The 23204-nt window shown below is 33.0% G+C and overlaps 2 protein-coding genes across 2 annotated transcripts; one reads left to right on the forward strand and one right to left on the reverse strand.

Annotated features, from left to right (window-relative positions):
- Nucleotides 1-2406: 2406 nt before the first annotated feature.
- LOC125587239 lies at nucleotides 2407-4989 on the forward strand. Its single transcript, XM_048757451.1, has 9 exons — nucleotides 2407-2601; nucleotides 3080-3353; nucleotides 3439-3553; nucleotides 3645-3769; nucleotides 3855-3936; nucleotides 4030-4141; nucleotides 4217-4269; nucleotides 4443-4533; nucleotides 4663-4989. The coding sequence occupies exons 1-9, from the start codon at nucleotides 2407-2409 to the stop codon at nucleotides 4987-4989; spliced, it is 1374 nt and encodes a 457-aa protein (XP_048613408.1).
- A 4583-nt stretch (nucleotides 4990-9572) lies between these two features.
- LOC106397404 lies at nucleotides 9573-11516 on the reverse strand. The gene is made up of 3 exons (XM_013837988.3): nucleotides 10668-11516; nucleotides 10392-10581; nucleotides 9573-10293 (listed from the first exon to the last, which is right to left on the reverse strand). Exons 1-3 carry the CDS (start codon nucleotides 11061-11063, stop codon nucleotides 9779-9781), a joined length of 1101 nt encoding a protein of 366 aa, XP_013693442.1. The 5' UTR covers nucleotides 11064-11516; the 3' UTR covers nucleotides 9573-9778.
- Between the last annotated feature and the right edge of the window lie 11688 nt (nucleotides 11517-23204).

Below are 23204 nucleotides of genomic sequence, written 5' to 3' on the forward strand. Positions count from 1 at the left end.
AGGAAGTCTTCCTTTGTAAATATTGGCTTACTTTTGTTTTTGGAAAAATCTAGAAAGTACTAGAGAATACTTCTCGGTAAGTCTTCTAGGATAAACATATTAGTTTTGCAATTGACAGATTTATGTCAAAATTTTGATTTTTTATAGAAGACTTACAGAGAAGTCTTCCATGGGAAAAATAAAACTTAATATTTTATTCTTTAGAAGATTTCCATGTAAGTCGTCGTCTTAAGTTACTTTTGCAATTAAAAAATAAAACTTAAATATTTAATTTTAACTAGAAGACTTCCATATAAGTCTTCCGGCAGAAGACTTACACGAAAGTCTTTTGTGATAACCAAAGGTTAACCAGAATCTCATAATAAAACTCTGGAAAACTTTCATGTAAGTCTTCTCTCGGAAAACTTACATAAGACTTACATGGAAGTCTTCTAAATAAAATTAAATATTTAAGTTTTATTTCTCAATTGCAAAAATAACTTGAGACGACTTACACCGATAGTAAGAAGACTTTCACAGACAATCGGAAGTCTTCTGGTGGAAGACTTCCATGTAAGTCTTCTAGATAGAGTCAAATTTCTAACACAATTCGGTCAATTTTAAAACTAACATGCTTATCCGAGAAGACTTACAGTTAATCTTCTCTGGTATTTTTGAGATTTTTTTTGCTAATAAAGAAAAGTTGGAAGACTTCCAGGGAAGTTTTCTCTAAAATCAGACATAAAGTCAATTGTAAAACTAACTTTTACATTGACCAGAAGACTTCTCCGTATAAGTTTTCTACGACCAGAATACTTATACGAAAGTCTTCTGGCAAACAGATCTGGAAAAACAAATTTGACTTCATACATTCACCCAGTGAGATAACTTGCTTAGCTTCTCCAAGCACACATAAGTTCAACACGAAAGCGACCCACTTGTTAATGACCAAGAATTTTGAGTTTGAATGGCTCTATGAACCTTAAAAAGTTTAGAATCAAAATCATTGATTTTGTGGATGAATAAAGAGAAAAAAAATGAAAGATATGTTGTTTTAGTGCATAAAAAATAAGATAGGAAGAGTGAAAATCGATTTTTAGGTGCATTATGAATTTCAAATTGGTTGTTCAAGGTAGTTGGTGTATTGATGAGAATGACAATATTGTAAATATTTGAGTAAGATGAGGATGGTAGAGTGAAATACTTATTTTTCGAAAGAAAAAAATATCATTTTCGTGAATAATCCAAATTTTTGGGGTGAATAGAACAAATGAAAATTTCAAAAAATCGTGGATTGGTTCTATGTTTAACTTTGAGTTTTGAGTGTTTTTTGCAACAAGCCTAAAAAATATCATAGGCATACCAATGGTTATTGAGTGTACAAAATATCAAGCACGTGTTACAACTACGACTCACTGATTTTTTTTTCTATTCTGAGTTTGAAATATATCATAAGAAAAATTCTCTGAAATTTTTTTTTTTTTTTTTTTTTGTTTAACCAGGTGGTGGGTTCGGGCCTTCGGCCCTACTCCCTCCCCCTAGGCCCGGAGGCAGCCTGCGTCTGTACCGGTTAAGGCCCTGGACACTCCTCCCACGGTGGATCGAACCCAGGAGCGCAACAACACCAACGTCTGCGCTTAAACCAACTGGGCTGCCACATCCGTGGTTCTGAAAATTTATTGTTCTCTTAGAAACAAAATATCAATCCAATTAACATCCGAGTTACATAATTATATATGATGCCTCACATTAGTGCGCATAAATATACACATATAGTGCATCAATTTACATTAATTATTTTGTATTTATTTGAGCACCACACATCATTGTTTAAGCACACATGTAGTGCATCAATCCCTACTATATAAAAGGGGCTAAATCCCTCTCTCCTAAGCCCTGCCACATAGGCATAAATATTGAGAACTAATCAATATGCCATGTCATTCCGGACTGGGCTTGGGATTAAAAAAAATTCAACAATTCGCAGCCCATTAGACCCATCTCCTAGCCCACTCCCGCGCCTCTCTTGATTTTACGTATTGGTCGGAGCCCATTACTCATCTCGGTTCGCAATCCAGAGCTCTCTCTCTCTCTCTCTTTGAAATCGTTATCTTGATCCCCTTTTCTTTGAAATCGTTTCTCTCTAACCCTAATCGTCGTCTCTCTCTCTTTGTCGATTCTCTTTCTCCCCCCCCCAAATCAATAACCCTAATCGCCGTCTCGATCTCTTTGTCGATTCTCTTTCTCCCCCCAACTCATCCCGCATAACGTCCCCGATGAGAGTGATGGTACTTCAATGTGCTCTCATCAATCCTCCATTCAAGATCCCTTCGGACCCTCCACACCCCCCCCCCCCCCTCCGCCTCGATGATATCTAGATCCCTATTTATACTCTTACCTCAGATCGTAAAATCCATACCCCTCATCATGGCGAAAACGGCGAAAACGACTGCAATCCGCACCGGCGAAGCTTCTCCTCCTCTCCTCTTCCGACATGTTTCACCAGGGCCAGGAGGTTCCACCTTGGAATTTAGGCTTCTTCATTTCTGGGAAGCTCGCAAGAATGTCAAAGGAGGACCAGGGATCCTTCTTGGGATCGAGATGCTTATGATCGATGCGGAGGTATGTCTTCATTTCTCATTATATTAGCGTACATTAGGTTGAGATGTTAGCGTATATTGGAAAACAAAAACTTGATTGATTAAAATAAAAACTTGATTGATTCGTTTGAATTACATTAGCGTCTCTTTGATTGGTTTTCCTTGGCGTATATTCGAAAAAAAAATATGATTGATTCGTTTGAATTATATTAGCGTATCTTTGATTGATTAGAGAGATTTGTTTATGTTGCTTTAAACGCTTATAATTTTAATCACTCTGAAAAAAACACTTGATTTATTGGGATAAGATGAAATTATATTAGCTTATCTTTGATTGGTTTTCCTGTTTCATTATTCACTTGAGAGTGCTTTGATAGAGATCAGATTAGTATAAAACATGGCTTCGTGTAATACCAAAACTGTAAAGTTTTTTTTTGTTGACTTATATCAATCTATTTGAACGCTTTCAACTGACTCGATATTGTATCTCTGTTCTGTAGGGTAATTTGGCTCAGGGGTTCATCGGTCAGAACCGTCGCAACCAGTATGAGAAAGAGCTCCAGCGTGGGAGAATCTACACACTGACAAACTTCTATGCATCCAACAGCAAGGTGATGTACCATGTTGCTGATCAGAGGCTGGTAATCTGCATCTCACACGCCTCTGCCATGTCGAAGGATGAAGAAGACATTGAAGGCATTTTGACAGAGCGCTTCAGAGTCCATTCCTTTTTAGACTTTGAAGCAAACTGCGATCTCAGAGGGGATCTTCACGGTAAGGTTTAGATATTTTCTTAACATATATCTAAACATATATGCGTGTAATTAAACATATATATGCGTGTGACTGTCTGTTGTAGATATTGTTGGCCACCTTAAGCTGGTTGATGGCCAGGCTCTCCATCAGCGTCCGGTTTTGTGCACCAAGGATGACTCAGCTTCTCGGAAAGTGATGGTCCATTTGCAGCTTAAAGAGTAAGCTGTTGTAGTTCGACCAACACATATATATCATTTTTTAATCTATGATTATTAGTTAAATTAAACATCTACTCTTTGTTAACTGCAGCGGTCCAGTGATTAACGTCTATCTATGGGACGAGGCCGCAGTAAGTTTCCGCCTGAAGTTTGATGCAAGTGAAGCCACTCCAACGGTTCTTTTGGTCACAACGGTCAATCCTAAAAGCCTCGGTGGTAATCTCTCACACTCAATATAAGAACTCCTGAACACTCACACTCACTTACATAAACCTAACACTAACTGCTTCTGTATTGACAGGGAAATTGTGTCTAATTTCAATGTCCTCTTCAAGAGTGTTTTTGGACGAAGATGTTGACCCCACCAGGGAATACCTGACCTGGTTAGTATTAGCTAATGTCCTCTTCAATCTATAGATTAGTCTATTATGTGTTTAACAACTTTGATGATTGCCTGATTTAAAATTCTTTCCAAGGTTGACTACGAACCCTTCTGCAACTTCTTTGGTCAACCCTGTTGAGGTGGTCAAAGCTGAGACTCTCACAATAAGTGAGATTGCTGCCTTCCTCAAGCGTCAGCCTGCTAAGGTAATCCCATTTCCTAATTAGAATCAAGCACTTTTCTCAATTTAGTTGCTGACAACCCTTGGGATGTGATTTCAGGTTGCCTACTTTGACTGCATTGCCACAATTGATGATGTCAAGCTTGGCACTGAGTGGTATTACATTGCTTGCAAAGATTGCTAGACCAAGTTAAACCGTGGGCCGACAACATTGCTTTGTCCAAAATGCGGCAATGAAAATGCTACTGCAGTAGCCAAGTAAGATTCTCCTCTCAAATATGTTTCCATTCGACAATGTATATACTAATCACTTGGTTTTTAACCAGATATCGGGTGGAGCTTTCTGTCTATGATAATGAGGAGCAGTGCACGTTCATCATTCTCGGAGATACTGGGAAAGAGCTCACTGGCAGAAAAGCAACATAGTTGATCGACGCTTATGTTCAGGTAATTGTTGTTCTGTTGATAAATGATAATTTTCATAATCTTGACACTTATTTTAATCATAAAGTCTACCAAGTTGATAAATGAATTCTCTTATATTAGGAAAATGGTGGAGATGCGGCTGAGCTTGAAGTTCCACTGCCACAATGTTTTATTGATACAATAGGCCAGACAAAGAAATTCAGGATCAAGGTCGCCCACTACAATTTCACTTCAACCCGACTGTTCTTGACCGCTACCAAGATAGTCTCACCAGCAGTTTTACCACCAAAGAATCCGCCACTCAACACGCCACCTACTCTTCTTGCCGCACAAAACCATCGTCCAGGAGCTGAAGTGGAAATCTCAGATGTAGCTGAGAGCAGTGGTGGTGGTACTTTAGCCACTGACGACCAGAAGAAAGCTAAGCGTACCAAGCGTAGTGGCTAGATCTGATGCACCAAAATCACTCCATCAGTGGCTGGTACAGACTGCCCAGTCAGCATGCTTCTCTAATAACAGTCTTCTTATTTCTCTTAAGTCAGTTTGTTTTTTCATCTTGCTAAGACAATTTCATTTTGGAAAACCATTATGGTTTTCTTATCTTATTAAGTTGTTTGGTTTTCATTCCTATCTTGGTTATGCAGTCTTTAAAATTTTATGTATTCGTGTTCATTATTGTACTATGAACAGGTAAACATAATACAATGCATGGAGTCGAATAAGGAATACGTACAATTCATGCATTGATTCGTTTGCGTCCAGCTGTTAATTATTACACTTCGATCTACCACATATTTGCCATCATAAATCAAAATCGATTTCTCCAACCTTAACTGACCCAATAGAATATTCTTCAAGCCGACCACAAATTTAATAAAGGATATTGTCATATTTCATGCCAATAATGCAGACTGCATTCATTAAGAATTAAATAGAATATATACTACCATTAATACAAATAACTAAAGATATGTAAGAACCACATAACGTTTTGAAAAGAAATATTCGGGTCTCTCACCAAAGTCTACCCACATATCCATCGCCTCTCAGCCTGCAAAAAATTGACCTCGGAAACCGTGAAAGATTTACGAGTCAATCTTATATTCCGTGTAAGATTTTTTGTATTTTGATTATGTATTTGCTTTCTTTTATTTTGTTCTGATTTGTTATTGTGTCTATAGAAAATTTCGTTGTTTTTTTCTGTTTTGCTTTGCTGTTGATAATCCTGTTGAGTCTTGGTTTTTCAATAAGTTGTGTACGGAGTCAATACACCCCAAGAAAATGTTAATTCCTGGTTATTTAAGATTGTTTACTTATGGAAAAAAACTTATATATGGGATTTAACTCTTATTAGGTATTGCGTTCTCGGAGGCAGGCAGTGATTGTTGATCTGAGCTTTTGTATTCTATGTAAGTTATTAGTGTATTATTTATACAACAAGATTTCACTTAGTGTAACATTTTACTATTCTTCGTTTTGTTTAAGGCACGGCTGTCCCTCAACACCATGGTCAAACCAACCTCCAAAGATCCTCCACTTCTAGGAGGTATTTGAATTTACAAATTCATTTTTGAATAAGAAAACATTATTAGTATTGATATATTAATTTAAAAAAAAAAGACTTTATTTGTTCATCATTGTAATTGTTTACAAATGTATATTTTCCTTTTATATATTAATGTTGTTTTAATTTTAAAATACAAATTATGAACCGTTAGATCAAAATGTTTCATTTAATGGTAAAATAACCCGTATACCCTAGATATATATAAAATCTAAAAAAATTAAAAAAATTAAAAATAATAAAAAAATAATTTTGTAAAAGTTTTAGATTATACGTTTTCAAATTAGAATTTTTTTAACACTCCATTCATTTATCAAGTTCTCTGTCGATTACCATTATTTAATATATTTGTCTTATCTTTATAATCATAACTTTATTTATTAATAATATTTTTCTTTCCAATATTAGAGTCATCAAGCTTGAACACAACGAAACGTAAACGTGGACGGCCGCTAGGAGTACGGAATAAAGTGAAAGGTATACACAAAATTATATCACTGAATCCAGCAATGTTCTATATTATTTGATTATTAAAAGGCCAAATATGATAGAGACATGTCTCGACTACTTGGTCCAACAAAATGATTTCATTTATTTATTCTACTTCTTTCCGAACAGCTCCATCTGCAGGAATTGTGTCGCAACATTTTGCCCCACAATTCTTTGACTGTAAGTTATCCAACTATATCTTACAAAAAAACTAATACTATATAAATATATTTACAATGGTTTTGTTAAGTTCACACATATATTTTACTAATAATGGTTTTATGTGAAAAAATGTATCCTCCATAGGTGGCTGCGACATTTGTGCGTTACACGGTACATAGATTCCTAAAGGATAACATTTTTAGTCTATGTTAAATAGACTAGCTGATTATAACACACAATTTACATTATTATCAAAACGTACATCAAGACGGATAGAAGGTAAGCATCAAATAGTACAACTTTAGCTTCTCATTAAAACAAATAAATTATGTGGAATAACCAACAACAAGTTTGTTTATAGGACCTAGCGCATCTACGTCCACACAAAATCGGCAACTCGGCAGAGCTAAAGGAAAAGGTACATATTTTCCTACTATACATTATATGTTTCCATATTAAACCATCAGTAGAACTTGCATCATATTAAGTTCTCATGGTGCAATACTTTTTTGTTAACTTAAATAAATCAAAAAATTATTAAAAGAGTAAATTAAAATGGGCAAATCTCATAAATAGACCGTTTTCAAGTTTTGGTCAGAAAAATAGACCAACAAGAAAAATGACCAAAATGTTTTAGATAATATGTTTTCAAATTCGAATTTTTTATACCTTTTTAAAAACTTTTTAATTTTCGAATTTTATTTAAATTTTTTTCCAAATTTTTTTTTGTAATTTAAAAATACTTTTTCAAACTATTTTTAAAATTAAAATCTTAAAATTTTAAATATTTATTTTCTATTTTACAAAATTATAAACCTCAATCCCAAATCCCAACCCCTTAACTCTAAACCCTAAGGTTTGGATTAGTTAACCTTAGGGGTATAAGTTTATATTTACCTCTTTAATGAAACATTTTGGTCATTTTGTGTGCAGAACATGCAGCCGAAGATCACAACAATTGGGACAACACCCTCGGACCGCAACCAATAATCGTTCGAGGATGTGGCCCATCACAAATCACAAAAACAAAAATGCTTTCCTAGGAACAACTTTCATTTTTCTGACATCAAGGTTTGTCTAAAAAATACTTACCTTTAATTTATTCAAACAACATTTCAAATGATTGCTTTAAACCACTCAACAGCAACAAAAACTGGAAGGGCGGGTGCCTATTTCTACGTCTGACAAAATGTACCAACGGTTCGACGAAGGGAAAATTTATCACATTAGATATTTTAATCTTCTTCCCAATAACCGACGGTACAGTCTTACCGTTCAACCTTACATAATCAATACCAATGAGACAACAATAATTACACTCATTCAAGAAAACATTCCACCGATTCCTTCAAACATATTCCGGCCCCAACGTTACCCCAGTTGATCAGCTTAGCAAGTTCAACCAACTTCCTCCTAGGTAAAAAAAACCCTAGCCTATCTGACATACAAATAAATTCACTGTTTTTGTCGCTAAAAACAAATTATTCCCACAGATGTTGTTGGCCGAATATGCCTCATCCAAAGAACTGATTTATATAACCACAACACAGATACAAAGATCATCATTGGATTGCGTTTAGACAAGTACTCATATTTTATTAAATACTATTTATTTTAACTAAAAAATATATGATCTGATCATTTTTGTAGATCCAAAATGGTACGTCTAACTATATAGGATAACCAGGAGGCTTATTTCAGGGAGTTGATTCGCATTTCTACCAGGAAACACCAAATCGTAATCATCACAAGTATCATTCCACGATTACATGAAGGTAATAAGCTAAACATAAAGTTTATGTAAAAATAAATGCTTACATATATTTCACTTTTCAGAAAAATTATCACTCACAACCACACCTAGATCGCGCTTCTACTTTGACAACGATATTGATATCATACAACGCTTCCAAAAGAAGAATAAACTGCTATCCTAAACATGATGCCATACTCCAGATGAGATCGAACAACACGACAGCAAACGACACCAGTCAACTATTTTAAATTTACGTATTACCGCGAACGACAATATATTATTCAAAATTACCTTTGTTTAGAAAACAGAAAATTATCACCGCATCACATTAAAACAAAAAACTCTATGGTTAATTCTACCACAAACAAAACTTAACTTCCACTTTTTCAAACTTAAAACTACCAAAAAAAATCTAAATTTACTTTAATTAAACATGCGCGGACCCCGGATCTAGTTTACAGTAAAAGTTGCTCAAAAATGAGATTAACGAAACAAATTAATTAATTAAAACAATTACCTAACAAAATAAGGTGAAAAGATGAAAAAAAAAAGAGAATATGAGAGACGTTGTTCAAGAACAACTCTGGCACTCCACGGCTATCGAGAGCCCACGAGCTTCTCTCTTCTCTCTTCTCTCTTCTCTCTTCTCTCTTCTCTGTCGCTATTATAAAAATAATTCGATCAGTTTAGTAAACAAATTTCGTAACGCTTAATTTATAAAAATGCAAGGTTTTATGAAAAGATGAGAAGTTAAACTAAAGATCGTGTCAATACTCTTATGTTCCCTTGTGTGCTTTACATATTTTAAACGCCATCTCCTTAAGATACTATCCACAACACTGCACAGTTTTTCAGGTGGTTCTGAGTTTCGGTAGTCCTATAACGGCATGATTATTGGAAGTATTTTTAATACACGTATATTTGTATGTATATATTATATATGTATATAGTATTTAGTCTGTAATTATATACGCATATATAATATATACATACAAATATATGTGTATTAAAGACCCAAAAGTAAAGACTCCCAATAATCATGTCCTAAATTCTAGATTATGGGGAAAAATATTTTTTATTTATTTTTCACCGTGGACGGTAGTAAATACAAATTGGTAAAGAAAAAACAAGAGGTCAAAAACAACTACAAAAATTAAAAAGAAGGGGAATATTTAGTAATGTTATATAGTTTTTTACTTTTTTTACCCTGGGGTATGAAGTGAAAATTAGAAAAAGGTTAAAAAAAACTCCAAAACTTTTTTTTATTAAGACCTTTCCTTGAACAAAGAAGCTAAGCCGGTGACCTTCACTTCTCTCTCCACGGCCACATCATCATCACCGCCGTTAACAGACGGAAAAGGAGAGGAGGAAGAATTAATCACTCCCGGAGATAAAGATTTATCCTCGAAAACCAGCTCAAGCTCTGCACAATCAAGCTCCGGCTCAGCCGCGGCCACCGTAGCAGGCGGCTCTTCAGCGTTTCGAGAAGCAACGACGGAAGCTCTGGTGTAAGAGGACATCCACTTAGATCGCATGTACTCTGCTTTCCTCCACGGAGGCAAATGCATCCCTCTCTTCTTCAAGCTTTGTTTCGCCGCCTCGGAGATCAACGAGACGATCTGAGTTAATCGATCGGATTTGCCGACGAAGATGAAGGGTAGAGATTGAAGCAACGCCTTGAAACCCCTCGTCTGCCTCGCGATATCGAACTCTGATCGGAAATCAACGTCGATTAACAACCGTTCTTCTCCAACAATCACATCTATGTACTCGTATTCACCTGAAAATTAGCAAATAATCAGTCACAGTTTTCATTACCTGAAAATTAGCGAATAATCAGTCACAGTTTTCGTTTGTGCAGAGAGAGAAGAGCTTCACCAGTTGGGAACGATGGAGATTTTTCCCATTTGGATTTACAGAGTGAAGAATCGTAGTGAAGAGATAAGAGTCCTTCGTTGAGGAGCTTCCTCAGATCCTCTTTTCGTTTGACTGATCTGTTCTTATCAACGATCTTCGCCGCGTCGGCTAAGAGGTCCGTCTCGGCGACGCTCACGCATGTGACCAAACTCTGTGAATAGATCGAGATTACAATTCGGTTAACACTTATCCAGAGAGAGAGAGAGAGAGAGAGAAAGGAACCGGTTTAGTGTATACCTTGAGATGATCAGAGGCGTTGCCGATGAAAGACTCAGCTGAACCACCGAAGAGATCAAAATCATCGTCGGAGGAGCTATCGTTGTTGTTTCCGTTGAAGCAGTTGCATCGGTTGCGTCCACATTTGGCTTGCTTCTCGTTCGTTTCCTCTATGAAGTTCTGAACCATCTTCTCTAAGCAAACGGAGCTCGGCTCGAACTCCGTCACCGCCGCTCCTCCTCCGCATTGAACTTCACCACCGTGTAATGGTTTCTCGGAGGTTGCGTTTCTCAGCACGTTTGTGAACGGCCGGTCAAACAAACGCTTGAGGCGAGATTTGAGCACCGGTCGAGCTGCCGTCTCTCTCACGGCGGGTGAATCGATATCAATCGGCTGGATCTTCATCAAAAACGGCATCGTTTTACCTAAGACGAAGATCTAACCTCTCTACGGTCCAAGTCAATTCTCGTTCAAAGTAGCTATAGAAACATACGCTGAAAATTCAAATCTCTCTCAAGGACTTTCACAAATTTTCGGAAACTGGTGGTATGTCCAGGGATCCAAGAAGGAATAAGAAGAAGAATCTATCAAAACCTCTCAGCTAACACCAGAAGAAAACCTAGAGCGTCTTCTTCGATTTAGCGGATCTTTTTTTCACAAAACAAAGCAAAGAATAATACTACTATCGATAGAAAAATGTCTAGAAGACGGATCAGTGACGCTTTTCACGGAAAACGTTACGGCGATGGTAACCGGAATATTCACTTTCCCGGCGAGATTCATCGCCGGACAAATCTAGAGAGAGAGAGAAAGAAGAAGAAAACGTAATTTGTGATAATATATACTTTCTGGTGAGGGTGAGATGAGTGTGGGTAAAGAGACGTTGGCTTCATCTTTTATAATGGTGCAGAGATCAGAAAGATGAAAGCTGACTAGGCACTGTTAATGCCACGTCAGATGTCATGTGGTTTGGATTTTTACCGTTTAACCTTCTTTTATTTAGTGGGACGACATGGTCGAATGACTTTTTGTCGTTTTAATGGTGGTAAATCTTTTTTACGGGGACGTGTCAGTAAACGGTAATTCCAAAATACGTTTTTGTCCTCAACTACCGTCGAATATCCGGCACTATCCGAAAAGTAGTGCTTCGAAATCCGCGGTTGCTAAATTTGGGGACCAAGATCCGCAGTTGAACCGGTAAACTCGGGCACCCAAAAAAAATTCGATTTAAGTTTTGTGAAACCTCCAATATTTAAAAACCCGCAAAAATCCACTAAAACCCGGAACCCGATATCGGTTGAACCACCGGTTGAACCAATAAATAGTTTACTTTTTTTTTTAATTTTTAGATTATGTTTTATACTTTTAGTTTTCGATTAAGAAGTTCAGTGCTGACAAAAAAAAAAATTTTCCCTTTTCAGTTTTACATTTGTGATTTTTAGATTTTGATGAAGATTTTACTATGCCACCTGAAGAAAATAAATAAACGATGGTATAGAGAAGCAAAATTAGTTGATGTGATTTTGTGTTAGTTTATTTTCGTTATTGACAATTTATTACAATGATCTTCTACTTTTGGTTTATTTTGAATTTGAAGTTTCTTTTATTATTCACATTAGACATTTAAATATTTATGAATTTTATATCTTGATTTTTTTTATGTGTCATAACTCTTACTTTGTTACAGAAAATTTTAAATAGTCTAAACTCTTTTTTGATATTTTGTATGTCAAATAAAAAAAATATTTAAAAACTAAAGTTAAATATTTTCTAAATACTTTTTAAACATAAAATATTTACATATCCAAACTATTATTTTATGTTTTAAAAAACATTTAGAAAATATTAAACTTAGTTTTTATAAATTTATTTTTATAGCTAACATATTATATTATAATAAATTTATTTATTTATTAACCCGCGATCGACCCAGTGATCCAGCAATCAGGTAAGTCGTCAGGTTCAGTGTCTGGATGGGGTTTAAAAACATTGCCGAAAAGGGATTGTGCCCTTTCATTTTTTATTTACGGTGGAACCAACTATCAACCAATAGTTAAATAACACGTCCCTTAAGTAAATCTTTTTCTTTGGTTTAAATGTTAAGCTTTTATATTCTGTTATAAAAGTAATGGAAAAGTTTATCTTTATTCATAACATAGAGGTTCCTTATATAGGAGATTACACCGTCATAGATAAATGGAATGAATACAAATCATAATCTCTTGGTTATGAGCCATCCACAATCTGGTTCATAACACTCCCTCTTGGATGCCATAACTATTTAGAGCTTGTAATGTGCTTTAATGTTGCCTCATTAAAACCTTACCAGGAAAACTCAATTGGGACAAAACCATGGTGAAGAAAAAAGAGTACAACACACATTACTCCCCCTGATTTGGACATTAATGAAGGTCCTTTGGACCTCTCCAATTTTCTGCAATCCGTGGGTGATGAAGATCTTGGGCAGAATATGTTTCGTCCTCGAACATGATAGTTGGTTCTTCTTTACCATCGGCAATGTCACAATCTGATCGAACATATTGAGTCATCGACCTCAAATACATACACACGAAATCTTGGATGATGTTGCTGTGATATGCGTGTACCACCATGTGTAAAACATAACCTGTCTAAAAAACAAATCAACAAAACCAAATAACCCCTCTTTGGGCTGGTTAGTATAAAATAAACCAAAATCAAAGGCTTTTTCATCGTCCTTCTTATGGATCAAACATATCAGTATCTAAAAAAAACTTTTGCATCGTCCATCTCAGGACTAAATGGACTTCTTTATCGTCCACCTTTGGACTGAATGGATCAGTATCCAAAACAAGTGATCTCACGCCCATGTACTAGATAATGGGTGAGAGTGGTCCATATTAAATCTCCTGAGTACCCTTTTCTGTATATACTATTTGATGCACAAGGATTTAATTGTTAATGTACTCAAGTTGTAATCCCAAACAAAACTTTGTTTTCCAAGATCTTTCATCTCAATCTCTTTCTTGAGATATTCAACTGTTTGGGAAATTGTATTCAGAGGTTCCTAGGATATTCAGATCATATACTTTGATCATTATCAATATTGTTCTCGAGAACTTGCTGTTCTTTCAGCTCAATACCCTCTAGTACTTTCATTATCCAGTGGACCATATAAATATGCAGTCACTACATCAATTTGCTGCAAGTCTAATTTTCTCTCTTATATAGCCAGACTTATGAGAAATCTAAAAGTAGTTGCATCCACCACATGGGAGTATGTCTCCTCATAATCTATTACTGGTCTTTGTGAGAATCCTTGTGCAACATCAGCTTTATATCTCACGAGTTCTATTCCTCACAAGACTCATTTATATCCACTGGTTTTAACATCATATGGCGTCTTAATCATAGGGCCAAATACGCATTTCTTCTTTAAACTATTTAACCTCACGTTTCCATTCAATCCAATCTGTTCTACGAGTGCGCACTCTTATATTGACGTGGGTTCATGATCCTCGCTTATATTCATAAATTCAAGTGCTACCTTGTATGCAAATAAATCATCTTATGTCGACATTCCTTATTGGTTCCATTATGTTCCAGACATGATATAATCGATTGAGATTCATTATTATCAGGACCTTTAATACTTTGCAGCTTGGAGTCCCAAGCTACATTGTTTGGTACCTGTACCTTAGAGCTGGCCGACCTTATCTCCATGTCTGGGATGGTTTCCTTAGTAACCTCGGATTTGGATTTTGATTATCATTCTCTGCACATTTCTTTTGTTTCTGAGGATTCTTATCTTTTGGAACCTATTGGTCTACCACGTTTCATACGTTGTCTAGACTCTGTAGCAACTTGACTGTGTCTCTTCTTGGACATCAAATTTGTTGGTGCTTTACAAGCTGGTTTATATATGACTTAGTCATTCTTTTTCGGGTCAGCAAATGTGTCTTGCATTTGATTAGCTAGCTTTGTAAATGTATAATCTTTGGACGTCTATTTCACATTCTTTAGTCCGAGGATCTTGCCAAGACATTGATGGTTGATTCCATTCTATTTCTTTTACCATTCTTTTACCAACTTTATTATTTTTCTCCTCCTGGTCTTAAAATAATCCGTGTACCTGGCCTCAAATATAATCACCCATAGTTGGCTCAAAGTACTTTATTATTGTGGGAGAATCATATCCAACAGGTCCCATCTTAGTTCTCTGTGGTGGAGCAATTAGTACATAGACATCACATCTAAATGTCTTATGATGGGGTATGTTTGGCTCTTGACCCGTTAATAATTGTGATAGGGGATATCTATGCTCACTAAATGGTCTGATTCGTATTAACTTAGGTGTATGTAAATTTCGTGTGGCCCAAGCTGTGAATGGGAGTTTTGACCTCATAAGTTATGGTCTACCAATCAACTATTTGCGTTTCAAAAGATTTCTGCCAAGCCGTTCTTGGTATGGACATTTATCACAGAATTGTCCACACTTACTTACCCCCATGGACATACCATAATCATTTAAACGCTTGGGACATGTATTCACCAGTATTATCTAGACTGATAGTCTTTATTATGAAAAAGGGGCTCGTAGTCGTTTTACTAGTGATGGCCTAATGAGTGTCCCTTGTGTACATGCTACACACGTGAGATTCTTTGGGATAACTCTTCTTATCTTTTAATGTGTGCCTTTTGAATATCAATTTTCGCATCATGTTTGGACCAGGATGGCTAATCCGGTTGTGCCATAAAGTGTATATTTTCACAGGCTTTTAGCCTCTATCATACTGATCTATGCATAGTCTAGGTCAGTAGAGAATGCATGTATAGTCTTTAGGACTTATTATGGCCTTGGGCGATTTTATACATATATCTGAAGGAACTCTTTGTTTCCTTCGCCCATTGTTTCAATATGAAAACCATTCATTCTTATATCCTTAAAACTCAATAGGCTGTTATTGCTCTTAGAGCTGGGTGAATATAAGGCATCACTGATTTCTAGATGCATACCCTTAGGCAATAATATATTAGCCTAGCCATAGTCTTCTTTCAGACTGAGGATACCTGCTTTAGTACTTATATTGACGTTTTTCAGTGTACTCATATAAAAAAATTATTCATTCATTTAATATAAGCAGACAATGTAATAGAAATAAATTCAAGGAGATAAAAATCAGAGAAAGCATACAAGCAAAGCAATCACACAAGTTTGATGTCGAAATCAGATTATCAACTTGATTCTTTTAGGCAATAATAAGTCTCATATTCCATAAGATCATCTTGATCATGTTCGAAATTATTTTCACCATCTTTATAGATCAAGTGGGTTTCAGGATTCTTCTCTTTCAGACTCTCTTTGATAGAGGTCACAAAAATGTTTGGGAGTCCTTCATATCTTATCCCAATGGTTCCCCATTCCACATCTATGGCACACTGATTTGGCCGAGCTTTGTGGTTTAAAGGATATACCACGGCCACTGCCTTGACCATGGCTCAAATTGGGTTGATACCCACGGTCTCTACCATAGTGATTCCCATGGCCGAAGGTGTTATAGTGGCCATGGCCATGTCCTTTCCACCCTCCACGGCCATGACCGTGTGGTCTATCATTCTGGACGTGGTTACATTTTTTTTTTCTGCGGCCTTATTGGTATCAGGTAATGGGGTTAATCCAGGAGGTCTCAATTCACTGTTTCTCATCAGTAATCCATTATTTTTCCCAGCTAGCAATAGACTCATCCACGGACTAATAGTCCTGGATTCTGGGATTCCTCCAATCAAATAGGCCCTTTGGTAATAACACCGTTCTTTGGTGATCATATCTCGATTTTTAACTCTGTCCAAAGGTATAGAGGATTCTCTATAGTCAGATACTGATCTTTGAGACTCTTAATAAGATGATGGCTAATAATTAATATTGCCCTGTATCAATCTTTCTCATTGGCATTATTGCCTTATATGATACATTCACCAAGTCTTTTTTTTTGACTTTAGGATAATCTTTGTATCCAATGCCCACTGTAAATAATTATCTCCAGAGAGATTTAGGGCAGCAAAATCCAGGTTGATTTTCGACATCTCAAATCATATATCACTCAATATTTAGGTATAATTTTCATGCGGCCTTACTCTTAAAAACAATCAATTCGGATTTCAATCTTGTGAGGACAATGAGACTATCAATCTTAAATGCATTTAATCAATCAGTCAATTTCTAGCAAGTCTCAGCAATACTATTTCTATGTGCTCATAATATTATGGTTTATCAAGACTAGCAAAAATGGATTCAATTAATCATGCAATTAGGGTTTAACAATCAATGGATTTTAGCAAGACTAGTAAAAATATTTATTAATCACTCAATTAGTTTCAAGGCTGATTTTAACAATACTAGAATATAGATTTCAAGCATGAATTTCAATGAATCAGTTTCAAGGCTGATATTAGCAATACTAGAATATAGATTTCAAGCATGAATTTCAATGAATCAGTTTCAAGGCTGATTGGTATTTAACATAAACCATGTGTAAATAATTTATCTAGTATCCGAATTTATCAAAACTCAAAAACATATAATGAGATCAATCAATTTAATCGAACTTAGCATACAATCTTAAACCTCAAGACATTAGATTTTATCATGAATCTATCAACCTAGCATACGGATTCTCAATTCTCAAAGACATCCAAATCGTATCAATATAACCTATCATACGGATTATTTAGGGTTTCTATTTAAAACGGATCATATTACAAAACTATCAATCCTAGCAGATGATATTAAACCTCAAGAATCATTCAATCAGATCATTCGGATTTTAAACAAGTAAACCTCAATCAATCTATCAACCTATCGGATTATATAAGCAAAGCAAGCTAGCAACCTATTGGATTCAATCAATGACAGGCTGGTTGGTTTATCAGATGAACAATTAACCAAGCAGGATGAGAAAATAAATCTATCAATTTAACTGTCAAACAATTCTAGCAACATAGCATCAGATTCAATTAGATTTAAAACCTCAATGATCAAAACCGAAAACAGTTTTGATTTCAAAATATTCGATTAGGGTTTTAATATGTGATTTGATAATTATAGTATAATTAATTCTGATACTTATATTATTTAGGGTTTATAGATATAGGGTTAGGTTTTATCGGATTTTAACTTGTAAAAACCGATTTGGGGTTTTAATCATGTAAGAACATGATTTAGGGTTTGGGGTATCGAACTTTTAGAGCTTCGATTTACTCAATTAGGATTTTTGATCTATTACCCTATGGTTTTGATTCATAAAGATTAGGGTTTTAGGGTTTCATTCTTTATCAATCAATACATGTTCGATTATGGGTTCTTAGGTTTTGAATTACCTTTTAACCTTAGATGATTGTTGAATCGGACCACCAAAGGAGTTGAGCCGCGAGCTAGACACGAACGGGACGCGAGCTGTCTGATGCTGTCGCGAACGAGGAAGAGGTCACGTGCTGGAGCTGCTCTCGGGTCGCGAACGTCTGAGCTAGGATCAGGAACGCCTTGGGCTGAAGTTGATCGGGGACGCGAGCTGGAACAAATGCAGGAACAAGAGACGCGATCGTAGTTTAGGGTTCGTCGGATCGCCGGCTAGGGTTAGGGTTTTAGGGTTTTTCGATTTGGGTATTAGCTTAGGGATTTAGAGTTTCATGCTGATAACGTGTTATAAAAGTAATGGAAAAATCTATCTTTATTCATAACATAGAGGTTCCTTATATAGGAGATTACACCATCATAGATAAATGAAAAGATTACAAATCATAATCTTTTGGTTATGAACCATCCACAATTCGGTTCATAACATACTCCTCGTTCCTTCTGGTATTTTGTACTCTTTAAAAAAGTAAAATACAATTGTGGTATATCTATATTATTAAAAGAGAAGTACTCATTTGAAAATGTTCTTACTTCATTAATTAAACTTTTTTTTTTGCTTGTCTTTTTCAGTTGCATTTATGAAATATCCTAAAACGAATAAAACTACCTAATTTATTACTTGTCTTTTCAGTTACATTAATGAAATATGCTTAAATGAATTTAAACTTCCTATTTTATTGTTTGTCTTTTTCAGTTACCTTAATGAAATATCTTTAAATAAATTTGGACATAATGTCATTTAATCAACCAAAAAAACTCATGAGTTATCCTTACGTGCATAATTTTAATAATGGAGATTTTTAAAAACGTGCATCATTAAAATGTTACTTAAAACATGCAACACTAATATATGACATGCATCAATAAAACTAGAATTTGACTCACACAATTGTACGGATATTATTTTCAGTTGATTAAATTTAAAAATAATTATTTATTCAAAAAATATTAAAGAATGGCTATGTTTAAAAAAATTATATGGTATTATTTGCTCATAACTCATTTGTCATTTGATAAATTGTTAGAAAGAAAATTTTAGCATAATATAACTCAGTTGTCATTTGCTAAATTTATGGTTTTTATTTATATTTTTTATTATTTAATTATAATATTTTCATTTTATATTTGAAAGATAAATGAATTTTCTTTCAAACAATATTTTTGTAAATATATTTTTTAAAAAATAATCAATTAAAATTGTTATTATCATTGAATATCATTATTTTTGACATAATTTGAGTTTTCGTTTACAACAAAACTTATCATATTTTAGGATAATTTTAATTTAAAATGTAATTTTCATATTTTTCAAACAAATTCTAAAAATATTTTTAAAATATTTTGTTATAATTGTTAAAATAATATTGAGTTGCATTTCAAATAAAAAGGTAAATATATTAAAAATATTCTAATTAAAATATGTAAAATTTAATATAGTTTTAAGGAAATGGTCAAAATAAAAAAAAATTACACATAAAATAATAATGATTTTTGTTAACTGGACGGATCATTATTTATATGATATCACACACGAAAGAAAAATTTCTGTTTTTGAAATTATCTAATTAACTCTATACTCATTTTTTTTATATATTTTATATGATATCACACATTCGTAAAAAAAATAGATAGTTTAAAATGCAAAAAAAAATATTTACTTAATTAATATAATATGAACAAATAATACAAATACATCATTTAATAAAATAAATAATTAAAAACTGAAAATTCAGGGTCTAGTTAAAATTAATTCAATTGTTTTTTGTAAGAGTACATCTTTGTATGATCCGCTTATCCTGACTGCTAAAGGACAAAATAAGGCTGATAATTATTTTACTTAAAAGGAAAAGTATACTATGACAGTAATTATCTGAATGTGAAATGATAAGAAAAACAAATAAGTTATTTAAAGATTAAAACTTTATCCCCATGCTGTAATCATGGACTTTTAGCTTTACTTTATTAACCGCATTTAAATCACAAACCTTTAAATAAATTACTAAAAAATCATGCATATGACGGGGCCCAAGTATTTGACCGTTTGGTTAAAGAAAAGTTAAATAGGATTAAAAAAAGGAGGATTTAAAACGAGTGTACGGTTAAAAGACGAATATAAGAAGATGACTCCGTCGACAAAAAAAAGAAGATGACTCTTCCTTTGTAGTTTGTACGCATGTATGCAATTATCCTGTTGTAAAAAAGAAAAAATTAAACTTTAAAACTCTTTAACTAAATTTATTTTGGATAAAAACCTTCGAACTAAGTATTTAACGAAAAAACCTATAAACAAATTTTATGTAATAAATTAAACCCTAACATATCATAATTACATTACTACAGATAAATCTTTAGTTTAGCGGTTTCCATATTAAGTAAACATAGTTAAGGGGTTTTACCACTAAAAATAAATAAAAAAATCAAAAAATGAAAATTTTATAATATTTTTTTTTTAAATTAGTAACTTAAATTTTCAAAATTATCACTTTTTATTTTTTTTTGTAAATATGTGAGTTTGATGTGTTTTTAACATCAACATCATACATGTATAAATTAAAAATGTAAAAACCCAGAAAATATAATACAAATTATCTAAAGATATATTATTACATTTTTATTAGGTAAGATATAATTTTTATTATATTTTATTGTTTTTTACATTTTTAACCTTTTAGTAATTTTATTACCGGTAAATCTTTAGATATTTTTTATTATATTTTCTGGGTTTTTAGATTTTAAATTTATACGTATATAATGTTGATGTTATAAACACATCAAACTCATATATTTTCAAAAAAAAATTAAAAATGCTAATTTTGAAAATTTAAGTTACTAATTTTTATATAATATTATAAAATTTTGATTTTTTTTTTTGGTTTTTTTAGTGGTAAAACTCCTCAACTATGTTTACTTAATATAAAAACTCATAGACTAAAGATTTACCGGTAGTAATGGTAATTATGACCCGATAGTAATGGTAATTATGACCTGATAATGGTAATTTTAAAAATTTAAGTTATTAATTTTTAAATAATATTATAAAATTTTAATTTTTTTTGGTTTTTTAATTGTAAAACCCCTCAACTATGTTTATTTAATGTAGAAACCCCTAAACTAAATATTTACCGGTAGTAATGGTAATTATGACCTTGTAAGATTTAATTCATTAAATAAAATTAGTTTGTGGGTTTTTTTGTTAAATACTTAGTTTGAGAGTTTTTACCCAAAACAAACTTAGCCGCAGGGTGTTAACGTTAAAAATTCAAAAAAAAAAGAAAGTATGCAATTATCCTAGCTGCTGGTAAATCTGAGGACAACCAAATACATGAGTTTTGTAATAGCGACGGCACGACTCGTTCGAATGTAAATAATGTCTCGAATTTCATTTTTTTTTTCGTATCACACATCTAAATAGCCAATTATACACTATATACTGTATGTACTGAACACTTTAGACATGTGAAACTTATGAAGTGTGCCGTGTACCGTTGTACGAACAATTTGCTAGTCTGTATTATTGATGAGTCCGGTTGAGATTGCGACTCTAAATGCGGTTTAATAGAAAGTAGAAACATAAGAGTCCAAATGGTAACATGAAACACAATTGCATAGCTGTTCTAATAATAATAACAAGGATAAAACAATTGCATATACTGCAAATATTTCATATAAATTTGCACAACATAAATTTATATGAAAATTGTTTAAGAAATATCGTATGGAAAAAAAATTATATTATTGATCGAATTAATATATTTGGCCCTTAAACAATTTTTTAAAAACTTTTTTGTTAATAACATAATTTGTTTACTAATGAACTGATCTCATTTTTAAAAATATTTTAGGTTAAAAAATTATTTATCGAATAAAAACCTAACGTTTAGGTCGAAGAATCTCAAGAAACTTGTTTGGTTACAATGAAACTATGTCAGCTCGGTTTTATATCATGATTTAGCAATTTAAAAGTTAATTATGGTTATGAGAAGTTTACGTTCACGTGCGAATCCTATCTATCTTCGATATTTTTCTCCTTTTTGTGTCATTTTGGTTATTGCTCGATATAAATATTGATTTTTGAGTTTATTCTCATTTCTTTCTTTTATTTTGGCATGAGATTTAGAAAATGTTTAAGATTCAAAATTATTAAAGAGATACATACTTAGGTTAAGATATGCGCCTTGTGCAGAATAAATACTTATTTTATATTTTTCCACATAATATGAAATAATAAAATAATAATTATATATTAAATAACTAATAAATCAGTTACTATTAAGTAAAAAATTGGCTTGCACATATAAATCAAATGACCGCTATTGTTTATTCGCAACCATTTTAGAATAAATAAATCAAAACAATCAATCTTATCTATCGTATATGATATATAATTAAATTTAAACGATATGAAGTACATATATATATATATATATTAACATAAACACCTATTAAAATAAAATTATTTATTTATATGATTTTATTATCATTGTATCTTATTATAGAAAAAAAATTTAAACATTGATCACAAAAGTTTATGTGAGATTTTTAACAATTTTAGTAATTTATACTCGTTTTGAAAAATTCAAAATACAACATATACAAAAAAATCTAAATTTTTAATATATGATTAATGTAATTGTGTAATTTTTTAATAGTAAATAATTAAACAAAAATGATAGAAAGCATACAAATTATTAGCAAATCTTCATTATTTAAATCATTAATTACTATATATATCATAATCACATTAGGTAATTCCGTAATTTTTATTTAAGGAAATAATATATAATAAATAGCCACCTTGCTTTAGTTAATATCATATGATATCATATAGTTGGTATTAAATGTTTCTAGTGAGATATAAAAATCGAATTGGACCAACATGTTTTTCAATTTCAATGTGAGGTTGACACATATGATTAATTAACTACATAATTGATTGACACATAAGCAAGAAGTCTTTTTTAATTATTACAAAATTGAGGTTACATCTTTTCAAATGTTCCTCAATTAATATATATGGGATATATATAAATATTTCTATATTTATAAAAAAATCCCTTATATATTAATTGAGAAACATTATAACATTGTTTTGTAGCCACGTGTCACCATGAGAACGAAATTCTGAATTTTTAGAAAAATAGGTTGGTCCATCTTAACTTATATTA

Source organism: Brassica napus, chromosome C5 (assembly GCF_020379485.1).
Source record: "Brassica napus cultivar Da-Ae chromosome C5, Da-Ae, whole genome shotgun sequence".
Classification (NCBI taxonomy): Eukaryota; Viridiplantae; Streptophyta; class Magnoliopsida; order Brassicales; family Brassicaceae; genus Brassica; species Brassica napus.

Bases quoted from the DNA above. Each gene is read 5' to 3' on its own strand.
- LOC106397404 (XM_013837988.3), bottom strand. From the start codon at position 11,063: ATGCCGTTTTTGATGAAGATCCAGCCGATTGATATCGATTCACCCGCC. The intron at 10,582-10,667 runs GTATACACTAAA...ATCTATTCACAG, and splicing joins ACGCCTCTGATCATCTCAAG to AGTTTGGTCACATGCGTGAG. The intron at 10,294-10,391 runs GTGAAGCTCTTC...GCTAATTTTCAG, and splicing joins ATCTCCATCGTTCCCAACTG to GTGAATACGAGTACATAGAT.
- LOC125587239 (XM_048757451.1), top strand. From the start codon at position 2,407: ATGGCGAAAACGGCGAAAACGACTGCAATCCGCACCGGCGAAGCTTCT. The intron at 2,602-3,079 runs GTATGTCTTCAT...TCTGTTCTGTAG, and splicing joins TGCTTATGATCGATGCGGAG to GGTAATTTGGCTCAGGGGTT. The intron at 4,270-4,442 runs GTGGTATTACAT...GTTTTTAACCAG, and splicing joins GATGTCAAGCTTGGCACTGA to ATATCGGGTGGAGCTTTCTG.